This window comes from Cornus florida, unplaced genomic scaffold (assembly GCF_030987335.1).
Source record: "Cornus florida cultivar Cherokee Brave unplaced genomic scaffold, ASM3098733v1 CherokeeBrave_3.0.0_Hap2_Chr08, whole genome shotgun sequence".
NCBI lineage: Eukaryota > Viridiplantae > Streptophyta > Magnoliopsida > Cornales > Cornaceae > Cornus > Cornus florida.
Window position 1 is genome coordinate 35167253 of NW_026775578.1, and position 15154 is coordinate 35182406.

Here is a 15154-nt window from a genome sequence, read left to right on the forward strand (position 1 = left end):
CATGATGGAGTCCCTGACATATTAAATTTGGTCTATGCATGCTCTGGATGTTAGTGTTGATTTGTTAAATCGTCTCCTGCAACTATATGGTTAAATGCTTGGAGTTAAATTGCTGAAGTTTTAAATAGTTTTCTGCAATTGTTTGGATGGTAGTTTTTGGTCTGTAAATTATTGAACTGTTATATATGTTGTAATTTACATGGATATGGAGGATGGTATGTACCGGCATGGGACGGTGACATACTAGGGACGGTTTAGCTCAAAACGCGTAAACCTAACCTAATGGATTAATGGAATGGATTGAAAGATATTAAATCCTAATTGTGACTAAGTCAGATCAGCTGTAAACAAGTTGGATGACTTCCTGGATTAACGGATGGTAGTTAAGTCATATCAACTGAATAAGTTGAATGACTAACTAGTTGGTTTATTGTATGACAGTTTAATAAATAGTTGAACTGCATATCCTGGATTTGGACGGACTTTATATATATGGTTATGGTACCACGAGTTGAGCTTGAGTCTCAGACTCGTTGGTTAGGGTGCGTATATGCAGTGGATGCGTAGCTGGTTATAATAGGTTGAGGTGTACCCTGTTAGGTCTAGGTACTCATGCCCACCTTTGGGTGCGTATTCGCATGTTGCCTTCTATTCAGGTTGAGACCCCTATTATAGACTGGTGAATGTCCCTTAGTGTGGATATATTTATACGTATGGACTAGATAGATATTGTGAGGTGTCTACGGTGTATCTGCGTATCGGGTCACTGTATGGATTGCAGTTAGATTAGAACTTGCTCGTGGGTCTGACCCACTCCTTTATTATTCTTTTCAGGTACAGGACGGTTCCAGCCTTAGAGCTTGATCGTGCTTGTCGAGGACAGTCTCACCTTCGTCTGATTACGTAGGACTTCTCTCGATATTTCTAGCATTATCTATTTTCAGTTTTCAGTTTCAGTTGAACTTTTGGTTAGGGGTCCATCAGTGGATTCCCAAGTTGTAACCTTGAAGTTTTGGAGGATTGGATTTTCAATTTTCAGTTATACATGGAGGATATTATAATTAATGTTACTTTCAGTTTTATTCCATCACTTTTGTTTCATTTTGTCATCTGTGTTCGCTTTAAAATACTTTAATTGTTTGATATTCCCTCGGGTTTGGGCCTGGGCCTGATCAACCCGTATCTCGGATCCGAGGGGTATCACAGCAAGGTACCACACTAGGCGAGCTACAGGTGCACAATTCTATATCACCTGGGTAAGGGAAAGGTGAAGTACTTATATGTGATAGTATTATCTCTAATTGAAGCCTTTTGGGGTATAGCCCAAGAGTAAAATCGTGCGAGTTCGGGCCCAAAGCGAACAATATCATACCATGTGGTGGAGTGGGTTGTTACAAATGTGGCGACCTTGTGGGTGGGTGCGAGGCACTGGTAGGCTACCACACTGAACGAGTTACTAGTGCACAATCCCACATCACCTGGGTAAGGGAAAGGTGAAATGCTTATACGTGGTGGTGTTATCTTCAATTGGTATGAGGTCTTTTGGGGTAAAGCTCAAGAATAAAATCGTGCGAGCTCAGGCCCAAAACGGATAATATTATACCATGTGATAGAGTGGGTCATTACAAATGGTATCAGAGCATGACCCAGCAGGAAGTGTGGCCAACGAGAACGTTGGGCCCAAAGAAGGGGTTATTGTGGCGACCTTGTGGGCGGGTGCAAGGCACTAACAGGCTACTACACTGAGCGAACTACGGGTGCACAATCACACATCACCTGGGTAAAGGAAATATGAAGTGCTTATATATGGTAGTGTTATCTCCAATTGGTGTGACGCCTTTTGGGGTAAAGTCCAAGAGTAAAACTGTGCGCGCTCATGCTCAAAACGGACAATATCATATCATGTGGTGGACTAGGTTATTACAAATGGTATCAAAGTCTGACCTAGCCAAAAGTGTGGCTAACGAGGACGTTGGGCCCCAAAGAGGGGGTGATGAGTGGGTCGTTACAAATGGTCTCAAAGCATGACCTAGTCGGAAGTGTGTCGACAGGGACGTCGAGCCTCATACGGGGTGAATTGTGACGACCTTATGAGCAGGTGTACCGTGGGCAGGTGTGAGACACTAGCAGGCTACCACACTGGGCGAGTTACGGGTGCATAATCCTACATCGTCTGGATAAGGGAAAGGTAAAGTGCTTATATGTGGTGGTGTTATCTCTAATTGGTATGAGGCCTTTTGGGGTAAAGCCCAAAAGTAAAACTGTGCAGGCTCAGGCCCAAAGCGGACAATATCATACCATGTGGTGGAGTGGATCTTTACAAGACGAGTAAGAAATGCATGAATTGGGGAGTAAATAGTAACAGAAAAATGGCACAGAGTGAATGAAAAAGAAGCTGAAATAAAGTAAAAAACAAATTCGGGTTTGCAGAGAAGATTCTCTAAATATAAACTGAATCGGACGCTTGAATCATTGAGCATGTAATGTCTAACAAACCCATATATATACAAACAACTATATATATATATGTGTGTGTGTGTGTGTATGTGTGTCATTGTGTATGTGTGTGTATATAAGCGATTTACAGAGAAAGCTATAGATGAATTTAAAGCATCCACAAAGCAACAAACCCTTTATAGAGAAAATGGGAAAAATGAGAAGGAAATGTTATACTAATATTATTATATTATATGTATTACATACATATATATATATATATATATATATATATAATATTTGTTTATTTTTTTCCATTAAATTCTATAATTTGGGGGGAACATCAAATGAGACAGATTGGACCTGTGAATTGTTCCCAAACCCACTATAATAAAATGAAGGGTAAATTACACTCAGACCTCTAAAGTTAGGTCAGTTTTCAGCTAGATTAACATTTTGGTTTTAAATTTCACTTTTGAGATATAATATGTATAGATAGATAGATATATACACACACATATAAAACAACTATATATATATATATATATAATATATACGCACACATACAAAACGGTCAAATAGGGGTCGCCTTGATCGATGATGGGGTTTAGGTTGTGGATTGTAAGTGGCGGTGGCCAGGCGAGCTCGGAATGGCGGCGACATCAACTCAGTCGACGAGGTCGAAGAGGTGTAGTCATCGACACTCAACTCGCCGAACTCCCAACCTCTCCGATTCACCTCCTAATCGACATCGATCTCAAGACCCAACTCACCTGATCTCTTCGATTCACCTCCTAACCCTCTCTGACTCGTTCTCTCTTTCTCAAAATCCCTCCACGATAGCGCTGTTCTTCGGTCGCCGTCAAAGACGAAGTCTGTACAAGTCAAGATTGGGACAATTGGGACGAAGAACTCAGCGATGGTGCAGCACGGGATCGTTCTGGTGCTTATAGATTCGAGCTCCTCACTGGTGGTTTATGTGTGGGTATGACGGTAGTTGTGGTGGTGCGTGTGTGGGTGTGACTGGTTGTGGCGGTGTCTTCTTTGACCCAGAGGCGGCGTCTTTTATGTGGCGGGATTGTGTGGGTGGTTATGGCGTGTTTGATGTGGCGACAGTGTGTGGGTGTTACGGTGTGGCACCATGTGGTTGAGGCGGCGTGTGGGTGTTGCAGTGTGTGGTTGTGGCGACGTCTTCTTTGACCCAGAGGCCGTGTGCTTGACATGGCGGCGTTGCGTGGGTGGTGTATGGCGTGGTTGCGTTGTGGCAGCGGTGTGTGGTGGTTGCATTGTGGCGGCGGTGTATGGTGGTTGTGTTGTGGCGGTAGTGTGTTGGTGGTTGTGCAATGAGGATTACGGTGGTGGTTGGAGGGGTGGGTGAGAGAGACCGCAGAGATGAAACTCAAAATTATAGAGAGGCGTTTTTGTCATTTAAGATGAAAGATATTTTGTATTAAAATTTTGAGGGTAAAAGAGTCAATTTGCATGTGTTTGAGGCCAAAAAGTAAATTGGGGTGTAAGTGAAAGTTAAAACCAAAATCTTCATTTAGTTAAAAAATGACCTAACCTCAAGGGGTGTCTGTATAATTTACCCTAAAATGAATCATTCCTAAAGCTAAAGAACTAAATAAATCAATTCTCCATGGGCTCTGTTTGGAACCAAATTCTTTTGGAATTGAAATAAGAATTGGGTTGTAATTAAAATAGGATTATATTTGTCCTTTGGAATAAAATGGAATTTTTAAAAAGAAATTTTAACAAATATAAATTTTGCACAATTTTAGGCTAAGAGACATTAAAGATGTGAATGAGGTGGTTTGCAGTGGAAGAGACATTAAAGCGGTTTCTAGAAGGGTAATTTTGGTAAGTAGTTAGTTGTCAAATTTCTTCAAAATTTTCCGAATTTTTCAGACAAAGTGAAATTCCTTTTGAAAGCCAATTCTCATGAAATCCTGTGTCCAACACAGTGTAACTCTCTACTTATAAATAAATAAATAAAAAGGCAAAATTGATATTAAATGTATATATTTTTTATACATGGAAAAAAATCAAATATATTGGAAAGCGATTTATAGCACAACAACAATTATTATGATATGGTCACGGACACTGTGGATTATTCCCAGGCCCACCATAGTAAAAATGTGTGCCCCATTCCTTGTTGTAGGTGCTCTTGATATTGTAACAATTGGTGTTCTCAGCAAGGGTTAATATGTCTTGGGCCGAGGTGAGGCTGTTATCCGAGTCCACAACCTCTAGGTTCCGAAAGTAGCACGCCTTCCCGAACCCGTCTTCGGCAAAGTGGCCCGAGCCCATTTGGGTGGACGTGTGCTCCCCGTTGACCCTTGAATTCACCACCTCACCTCCCCACTCTACCATGGTGGCGCGGTCCGCCAAATGCGTGAAAATCTCCGCTGGCCAATAACCGATTAATGTGTTATCTCCCAAGCCCAACCACCAATTTCCTAACTTTGGATCCTACATTCACAGAATTGTAAGTGTTATTGTGACGTATCTTGAAGAGGAATGCTAAGTGCAATTGTGACTCCACAATTAATGTCTTTGGATTAGTGACCCTCACTGTGGGACCCATAAGATCAAAAAGTTGTGCTTTTAAGATCGCGATATTGCTTAGCGCATCTTAATATTAAAGATTACTCAATAACTTTGAATAAAAAAACTTAAAAGAACCTTCCAAATGAGAATTGTAATGTCATATTGATTGCCGCCAAATGATGAAACCGGAGAAATTGCAGCTCCTATGGCTATTCTACTATTGGTTTGTACAAATCCTGAACATAAAAGGTTGTAACATCCTGTTGCTTGATATGAATCGCTCTGTAATATATAATAAAAAAACATAAATATGTTACTATTGGTTATAGTGATCATAATGAATGTTGAAATAAGATTAAAGATGATTATATACAAATAATATCATATAAAATGTGTCTAGCTGATTCAAATGAGTTTAGCTTAAGTGAGTTAATTAGAGAGCAATGAACACCTTCAGATTGAAGGGAGGTCGGAGGGTAACTATGCGAGTGGAATATGAGCCCACCACCTAATCTCAATGTGATGGGTTCACACCCGCCTACATCACCTTCATTTGATATTTTCGAAATTTGAGGATATACTATTTTCTCGGATCAAATATAAAATAAATGTAAGATCATGGAAATTTAAAAAAATTATTTTATTTATTTATTTTTGGCTGACACCAAAACTCACCTGGGCACCTCAGTCTACAAATCAAGAATGTTGTCGACTGCTCCCACACCTCAACAAAAATTATTTTATTTTCTTATATTATTTTTATTCAAAAAAAAATGTCTCTTTTAGAATGAGAATGTGAGTCACGATTCCCTAGAAAAAACATTTTTTTGAAACAGTGGAAGTAAATGCTAATCACGTGAAAAAATCAAAATCAATATTTTTTTTCGCTACACTTTCACATCATACAACATGCCATGATCACCTCAACAGAATGATACAATTAATTTTCAATATTACACACAATTAGATGATATATTTGAATAATCATATTATTTAAATCAAAGAATCGAGGGACACTAACTAAAGAAGAGAGAGATCTGACCGTCCAATAAGTGAATAATCTGGGCCTGCTATCACCATAAAGCTCCGGACTAACCTGACTAGTAAAAGGATCAAAGCTTCAGAAAATCCAACTTTCGCAAAATATATACATATACATATATACATATTTATAAACTATAAAGAGGTGTTGAATTCAATGAATATATTTTTATAATTTTTCTCGAAAAAATTTGAATTCAATGAATTATAATTTTATTGAAAAAATAATATAAAAAGATGTTGGATTGTGTGTGTGAGAGAGCAGAAAATGGAGGAAGTACCTGCCAGCCAGCTTCTATGCTGTTGAGATCAGAGCCGTCGAATGATCCCGAAAGAATCCAAATCTGGGAGAGACTGAACTCGTTGACTACTTGGATCAATGGGTCCCACACATTCAATGTCGCTTTTGCCCCGTACACCTCTTGCGATGTTCCCGTGTATGCTATCGCATGCTATATAATGATATGTATATTTCATATTATAAAAATAAAAATTAATCACTTGGTCTATATATGGAACAATATTTTTGCACTAAAATTTTGCACGTACTTTCCCCTTTTTTTTTTTTTTTTTTTCTTTATAAAAAGAAAATAATTTCAAAGTAATCCTACAATTGAAATAATAATAAAATTACTTTTTTTATTAAAGAAGTCAAGAAGATTGTAGTAGGTGTACAAAAGTAAATATTGGCAATAAATAAGTCAGTGACTTATCATGTTTCCAACCAATAAGCTTCTAACACGTGGAGGTCAATGGACTAGGAAAATTCATTGCTTTACCCATTTTAATTGATGATTCACCAATTTTCTCTATTAAACACATTTACTAATTTAAGGATATACCAATTGAGTAGGCTTGTGAAAAAATAAAAATGCAGCTAAGCTTTATTATTATTATTTTTTAATGATGTGAGAACCTTCACAATCACGGAGGTACGGACTTTTGGACTTGGGGTTATTAGGTAAATTTCGAATATATATAACCGCTCAACACATTTATCAGCTAGACAATTCAAAAAGAGTCAAACACAAGACCTCCTATGCATAGAACTCATGTGTCCAGCTCCTGAACCATTGGATCGAAGCTAACCCGTACAATCTAAAATGCAGCTACGTTTCAATCTAAAGACTCCAAACACTTGTAACGAACTTTTTCACTCCACTTTATTGCATTAGACAATTGTAAGTGATTCGACTTTAACGTAATATCTCTATGTATCAATATTTAATCTAATGATTATACCATATCATCGAATTTTCAAGAACATTAAAGTAATTTTTTTTATTTTTTTTGGTAGTAATTTGGTAGTTGTGGTGATATATATATCTGTCATGGGATGGGAAATGATAGCATACCTCATGGCCATTTTGGCTGACTACATCCGGTGCATCACTGCGTCTTGCAAGAGACGCTGATTTTCTCTGTTTCTTTCCAAAGTCATACAAAGACTTGGCCCTCAAAACATCATGCAGTGTGCTCCGCCGCAGAGGAACGGTGCCCTTCGGACACTGTTTTTCATCTTGTTGCCACGTTTGCCATGCACCACTACTTGGTACTCCCTCACCACCACTCCCATTGAATTTTCTCTCTACATTTTCTTCCATCACTCTCATCTTGGGCCTTTCTGGTGGAACCTTCTGTTACATATAAACCAAACACAACTAATATCATCATTAACACCAAACATAGCCCATATATAATATATATATACACATATAAACCAAACACAACTAATATCATCATTAACACCAAACATAGCCCATATATATATATATACATATGATAGAAGTTTGGATCGATTTTTGTTACTAAATCGTGTGTTGACAAAGATAAATAATTCCAAATTCTATTTTTATGTAGCATTATTCATATATATATATATAGAAGTGTACATATTTGTTGTTGGAGAAATTAATTAAGAAGTTGGTCGTTGAAAATTAAAACCATGCATGAACCATGTATTTAGATTTGCAGTTAGACTTCCTACATAAAAGAAAATGTAACAATACTTACCCAAAAAAAAGAAGAAAATGTAACAATTTTGTGTGTGTGTGTGAGAGAGAGAGAGTGAAGTTTGTTTATGGTTTAATTGTGTACCTGGATCTTGTGATTCTTTAGGAGGGGATGATCTAAAGCTGGTTGTTTTCTCTTATGGACACAATCTATGATATCTCCATCTGGGCTCTGATAAAATCAATCAAAGCAAGAAAAACACATATCAAATAAATAACCAAAATGTATATAAATACACAAATATACTGTATATATATATAGAGAGAGAAACACAAATACTTACCTCTATGGTTAAGACGGCTGGCTTGTTGATCTTCTCAAGATGTTTCTCAATCCTATCACGTCTCAACCTCCCAACATGTCTATATTTTGTGTAATTCAAACCCGAAACCGCGAAAAATTCTTGGAACAAAATCACAGTAAATATTAAGAGAATGAGAGATGTTGAGAAAAACAATCTTCTCTCCCTTGGAAAAGTAGTACCCATTTCATTCAGTGCCAAAAATGATCAACACTGAGAAAAACTACACCACCATTACTAGGTAAAAAAAAAAAAAAAAAAACAATTTAAGCACCAACACGGAAAGGAAAGTCAGAAAATGACTTGTAATGAGGATTTGCTCCCCTCCTTCTCTCTCTAGACTCTCTCTCTCTAGAATATGATCATCATTCATAGGATTTATATCTTACAATGAATGTTAATATATATATATATATAGTATTATTTTTTGTTTGTGTACGTGGATATTGAAAGCAATATTAAAAACTTAGACCTACCCATCTTTTATTACACCCCACTTGAATAGTTGAAAATATGTATCTGACTCTGCAACCACACGATCTTCGCCATTAATATTCCTTCAAACCGCCAAAACTTTTTATTGGTTTCTTTACTTCTCAGTCTCTCCACATTTTGCTCTTCTCGTTTGTGTTTTCTTTTCGTTGAATTCATTCCAGGTTGCACGCAATGACTGTGCTTCCTAACACGTCACTGCCACGTGCCTCTGGCGTCGCTATTCTTGACCTGAAATTTAAGAAGATATGTATATATATATAAAATGTAAACGCGTTGGACAGAAATGAGGTACAGGGAATCATATACTGGAATTTATTGTTGTATTTATTTCACATAGGGAATGAAATTGGGACAATCACTACTATGGTATTACTGCTACTCCCATTAAATTTATCTACATTTAAAAAAAAAAACATAAAAAAAAAAAAAAACAAAGTGAGAAAAATATGGAAGATGTACTAAGATGTCGTTTTGAAAATTAAATTTCTGTGATTATTATTTACAAGTTGAAATGATGTAGATTGGTCTCATTAATTACTTTTCAATTTATTGCAAAATTAATGAACCATAACATGCATTGAGAATAGAAAATGAATAAAAGGACTATTAATAATTAAGGTGACAAAATTTCAAAGAATAACAAACATAGTAACACATATTCCATTTAAAAGACATATTGTACTGCATAGAACGTTTTACATGTGTGGCATATATGATTACACGATAACTAATATTAATTTTATTCGAATTTTTTTGGAAGGTATTTTAATAATTTTTGTAATTATTACATTGCTCTAGCACGAAAATATTTATACCAAAACACAGTAAAATCTTCAATTTTTAAGTGACATTTTAAAATACCCTACCATTTTTCATATTTATAAGTAACAATTTGATCTTATTAACTTCTTAACACAACCAATTAAGCATCTAATGACATACAAGTTTTTTTTTTTTTTTTTCTTCTTCTAGTTAAGGGTAAGCTTGTATTGATAATCAGAATAATTAAATGACATATAAGTTTTGTTTTCTCACACAGACACACACATATATAATCATATATATCTCGCAGATGTAACTACTGGACCCACCAAATGGTATACCCTGATGAAAAATTAAAAATTGAAACCTGTTGAAAGCATCGAGTTAATGATTAAATTAAAATAATTAGCAATATATATGTGTGTTTGTGCGCGCGTGTAGGGTTTGGACTTTGAGGTGATGGATGAACCCAAGGAAGGTCAAGACTCAAATCTCAATAGCTATATATATATATATATATATATATTTGTTGAAATTTCAACGTATTGGGGAGGCTTCTATTCCGGTGTTTTTAAGTTATGGGTCATAAGCAATCCCTTGATCCATGCTACAATGCTAATCTCCATGTGGCTGCATTCATATATACTTATTACATATAATGTAAAATAATTGTGTGTTCTTGTGTGTGTGTGTGTATATATATATGATATTAAAGCTTCTATTCTCGAATTCCGGGCAGTTGCATGCCTCTTTGTCGCTGATTCAACTTAAAACTAGTTGCTAATTTCTTTAACTCTCCAATCTAAAACTATGTAATTGACTCGGTGGTTTATGTCTAATGACTCAAATAACCTTGCATTATGGAGAATACTTTTACATATAAGGAGAGGAACTTTCGGTTTTATAGATCTTAATCGATCCATGAACTACGAATTTCTTATTTATAAATTCGTAATTGGTGCGAATCTGATTGAAATGAATGAACGTTTGGCACATAATTTGAATATCCTTAAACGACTAAACATGAGTAATTTACCTAACCCAATTAATAAAAATTAATAAAAAAAGCTGGACTTTACGGGGAGATGAACAAGGCCAATATAGTCCTTGCAAACTGGACTTGCTTTTAAGGCAAGCAGTTGTAGCAATGGCGACTCTTCAATAAGATTTATTATGGTATCACCTAACTAGACGTATCCCATAAATCTATTGATGTCACACCCTCTAGAGAGAGTCTCTCTTTCTCTACATACATGTGTATATATATGTGTGTATCTAATAAACACAGTGGCGGGTATATATGACTTGGAGGATACTTGTATGACTATTGACAATTGTACTTGTGGGTTGCTGCATTATTGTATTTTTAACGGCCAAGGAAAGTTAACTATCCTTTTTCAGACATCACAGGTAGCTGAAACGTTTAGCTAAGCCAGAGACATCTACCACCATAAAATAGAATAAAAAAAAAAAAATGGGGAACATCATTAGCTAAGAAGAAACTTGGAAAATATTACAAATTCCTTGAAATTATGCAAAGTTCCTCTCAATATCAAAATATATGCATTAATAGATAAATAAAATTATTATGTCTTTTTCATGTTTTTATTTTCTTAGTTGTTGAATCCAGAGCTTTAATAGGCATAGGGGCAGAATTTGAATTTAGGGGAGCATGGTGGGAATTTTTTTTTTTTTTTTTAAATATAAGAATAAGAAGAAAGAAAAAAAAAAATGAACTTTGAGAAAACAAATTAGAGCATGATTAGATAAGAGAATTTTGACTTTTTTAAAAAGTAATTAAAAAAATTTAAAGAGAAAAAAGAAAAAATAAAAAAAGTTTAAAAAAATTTGAAAACTAATAATTTTAAGAGAATATAATATACTAATTTCTATATATACATGTAAAAAATAAAATAAAAATAATATATGTACATAGGGGGGCAAGCGGGCGGGCCAGGGGCATGTGCCCCCTCTTCTGGACACAAACTGGCTTCACCCCTGGTTCAACAGGTATATTCACGCGGACAGCGTCGTCATAGTTTAATTTTTGAAGAAAAATGCATGTTTTTGAAGTCTAGCTAGGATTTGTAGAGAATTTCACAACCTATTGTCAATCAAGAAATTCTGACCAACTTGTCCGCCTGGGTAGCACTTTCCATCTCTAAAACGCACATCTCAACATTTTTTCAAATCAAATCCCAAACTCTCCCCACGTGAAAGAAAATAAAGCAAATTTTAGCGATATTTGTGGGGATGTCACATTCAATGGAAGTTTTCGTTGTGTACGATTGCAGAAGATATTTTGGTCCTATTTATAACTTTCAAGTTTCATCTCTTGAATTGATGATTCTTGCAGTTGAAAATTAGTAAAATCCTCATTTACTCCATCTTCAAATGAATCATTAGTACATTCCTAGGAAATTGTTTCACTCTGTTTCATTTTTACTTTAATGTTCCTCATCAATTGGATACAGCCATGTGGCGTAGTACATTTGTACAGTAATATCCCGTCACACATACAAAACTTATTTGCGGTAATTTTGAGTATGAAAAGTCAATAATACCTTGAGTTTCATAGAAGAACAAAATTGTCATTTTATAAAATTTAGTCAACAAATTAGCCCAAAAAATACGGTGTAATTGACTACACGTCAAATTTCAATGAACGTCAAAATAATAAACGTTAAAATATTGAACGATCTTTCCGTGTATAATTTGTTCAAACCACAAAGAAGGTCAGTACAATTTATTCAATCTTATTTGATTGTTTGAAAATCCCAACAAGATACATGTTTTTCTTTTACACACTCATTAGAAATCTTTATATTAAAAATAGTTTTATTTTATTTTATATATATTTTTAAATTGACTCATTTTATATGTTTTCCAGTAACCCAAATTCTTGGCATGGCAACAAGAATTAACCTCCCAAAATTTCCAAGAATGAGACAAGTAAAGTCATTTTACCACCTTCATTCCTTCATAAGTTCCTAATTTTAGAACGAATTTAAAAAATTTGCCTTACTAATTAACTATTCAATTTTTTCAATTTCCAAAAGATGATGTCTCAAACTTCAATTGGTGTGGTTCTAACAATCTTTAATTGTTGTTCAATTATAGTGAATATATATATAATGATTAATTAGAAACATGCTAAAGAAAAGGGATACGAATAAAGTATATATTATACAGAATAAGGTTTCACACAAAATGGTCACTTAAAACTTTAGCTCACTCAACTTCTTCAATCTCGTCAAATGCATAGTTGTTAGTGGATACATTGGCATAGTTGACTTTGTTGAATCGAACCACAACTGGATACCGAGTCTTGGGGTCCTGTTCCCGCCAATTAATATGTATCAATATATTATAAATTGGAGAGAGAGAGAGAGAGAGAGAGAGAGAGAGAGAGAGAGAGTAATAATATACTAGAAATTGAAGAGAGACAAAACCTGATCAACTGCAACAACAGATCCAATGCCTTTGTACCAGTAAGATTCCTTCCTTAGAATTCTCACCTGTGGAAGCAGAATATCACACATTATAAACAAACTAGTTGCATGTTGACTTCAATATTTTGTGCATCATTTAATTTCTTATATTACACTCTGGTTTCGCCTAGGAGGCACTCGAAAGTGTCAAAACTTGTGTAACACAATTTGATTTATATTAGGTGGTGTTTATGTTTGGATACTCAATTCGTTTAACATGATTTGACTTGATTAACTACATGTGTTGGGTCAACACGAGACTTATTTTAACTTGAACCATATCGAAGTGGTTAATATTCAAGAATTAGACAGTGCGTTGCATATACGTACATTATGTTGGTTTATGCAAAATATGTTGGATATTACATTGTATGATTTGTGTGTTCGATACTAATTTGCATTTTACATGTTAGAAAATGCATTAATCATCATGACATTATATCTACAAGTTAAACAAGGGCATAAATGTGTTTCCAAGAACATAACGGGGTTGACAGGAATTCGAGAGGTAAATTCTTGAAATTTCGTTTTTGAATCGCACTCTTAACTTAAATAATGCGAATGTTATTGGGTGTACCTTAAGAAAGAAAAAGAAAAAAAAAAAAAAAGAAAGGATAAATGTAACAGACTGATCCTCATGTTCTATGTTGAAACTTTTAATCGTCTTATTTAATACATTAGACGAGTAATGTTAATCGGTAGGTTGTGTTTGTATTAAACAATATTTACACTAATAACGTTCGAGTCACTGTTAAAGATTTAAGTCTTCTCAAAAATATTGTGGAAGTTTTTTTTTTTTTTTTTTTTAAGTAACTTCTAATTAATGTTCGAGTGACTTTTGAAGATCCTCAAGGATATTGTGGAATTTTTTTTTTCTTCTTAACAATAACTTTTTTTCAACCTAACAAATAACTTCAACATTGTGGAAGTTATTTATTAGGAGGAGAAAAAATAAATAAATAAAAATAAAAATAAAAATAAAAAATCCTTAGCCCGAACGTTAGGATTTTACACTTCAACACTATTGTACTTGTACCCTTTATTAGAGGCCACCAACTTTTAAAATACATACATATATAAATAAATAAATAGATAAAAGATCATATTGTTTGAGAAGAAACGATCATGTCCACACACTTTAAGTGTAATATGGGTATCAATTATAATAATTTGAGTGAAAATTAATTTTGAATTAAACAATTTATCTATAAATGGAATGTGCCAAATTGTGTTTGAATTGAATTCAATCCGTACACTCTAAAAGTTTAAAATGTTAGAGGGTGTAATTAAAATATTTATATCCTCCAACAATTGACCCTAGTCCAAAAAGTAAAAGCAAGAAAATTATATATAAATACCTTAGTGCCCCTTTTGGGCCCAATTGGTGGTGGCTTAGGAGCAGCCTTGGGAGGCGCCTCCGCGGCCTTGGGCGGTGCCTCCGTGGTGGTTGCAGCCGGCGGTGGTGCCACTTCCTCGCAAGCGCGGACCACAAGCCTTCTTGAACTAATGTTATTGTTCTTAACAGAGAAGCTTATACTAGTTCTAGTAGAAGAACTTGATGTCAAAGCAGTGGATGTGAGCACAAGCCCAGCTGCAGCTGAAGCCATGTTACAGGTAGCCATGGCCACTCCTCTCTTTCACTCTCTACCTTCTTCTTCTTCTCTCTCTCTCTAAGTATGTATTATTTTTTCAGTATCAGAGTAGCAAGAAGGTGGTGGCTTAATTTGGATGAGTCAGAAAGAGGATAACATTTTAGAAGACAAAATAAGATCCATAGGCTTTCATCAAATGAAATCTTTTTCTTGTTGTTCAATAAGTCTCCACCAATTAGGTGATGCCAAGTAAGCACAATATCCAACACTTGGAGATAAGCCCATCCAAATTTCAACACTTGGAGATATACATGCCAAGTAAGCACAATATCCCTCTGTCTCAGTTACAATTAAGATGCCGTTAAAAAAAAAAAGAAGTTTCAATTCAGATGTGTTAAATTCTTCAATTAAGACAAGTATATTTCATTTGTAGTAGCGCCATAGCGGCAAACAGGGACGGAGAGAGAATT

General features: G+C 35.1%; 2 protein-coding genes across 2 annotated transcripts; both read right to left on the bottom strand.

Moving 5' to 3' along the window:
• Nucleotides 1–4424: 4424 nt before the first annotated feature.
• Nucleotides 4425–8893, bottom strand: LOC132271267 (protein neprosin-like). Its single transcript, XM_059772593.1, has 7 exons — nt 8327–8893; nt 8128–8214; nt 7386–7667; nt 6312–6482; nt 6032–6085; nt 5125–5271; nt 4425–4911 (listed from the first exon to the last, which is right to left on the bottom strand). The coding sequence occupies exons 1-7, from the start codon at nt 8528–8530 to the stop codon at nt 4534–4536; spliced, it is 1323 nt and encodes a 440-aa protein (XP_059628576.1). The 5' UTR covers nt 8531–8893; the 3' UTR covers nt 4425–4533.
• Nucleotides 8894–12766: 3873 nt separating this feature from the next.
• On the bottom strand, nt 12767–14858 carry LOC132271268 (photosystem I reaction center subunit IV, chloroplastic-like). The gene is made up of 3 exons (XM_059772594.1): nt 14451–14858; nt 13054–13119; nt 12767–12937 (listed from the first exon to the last, which is right to left on the bottom strand). The coding sequence occupies exons 1-3, from the start codon at nt 14712–14714 to the stop codon at nt 12833–12835; spliced, it is 435 nt and encodes a 144-aa protein (XP_059628577.1). The 5' UTR covers nt 14715–14858; the 3' UTR covers nt 12767–12832.
• Nucleotides 14859–15154: the final 296 nt, after the last annotated feature.

What these genes read in the sequence shown, in the direction of transcription:
- LOC132271267 (XM_059772593.1), bottom strand. Translation starts at nt 8,530, where the DNA reads ATGGGTACTACTTTTCCAAGGGAGAGAAGATTGTTTTTCTCAACATCT. An exon ending in GCATAGAAGCTGGCTGGCAG is followed by an intron (nt 6,086 to 6,311) that starts GTACTTCCTCCA and finishes TTTACTAGTCAG; the next exon opens with GTTAGTCCGGAGCTTTATGG. An exon ending in TTACAATTCTCATTTGGAAG is followed by an intron (nt 4,912 to 5,124) that starts GTTCTTTTAAGT and finishes CTGTGAATGTAG; the next exon opens with GATCCAAAGTTAGGAAATTG.
- LOC132271268 (XM_059772594.1), bottom strand. Translation starts at nt 14,714, where the DNA reads ATGGCTACCTGTAACATGGCTTCAGCTGCAGCTGGGCTTGTGCTCACA. An exon ending in GGCCCAAAAGGGGCACTAAG is followed by an intron (nt 13,120 to 14,450) that starts GTATTTATATAT and finishes CTGCTTCCACAG; the next exon opens with GTGAGAATTCTAAGGAAGGA. An exon ending in CTGTTGTTGCAGTTGATCAG is followed by an intron (nt 12,938 to 13,053) that starts GTTTTGTCTCTC and finishes TGGCGGGAACAG; the next exon opens with GACCCCAAGACTCGGTATCC.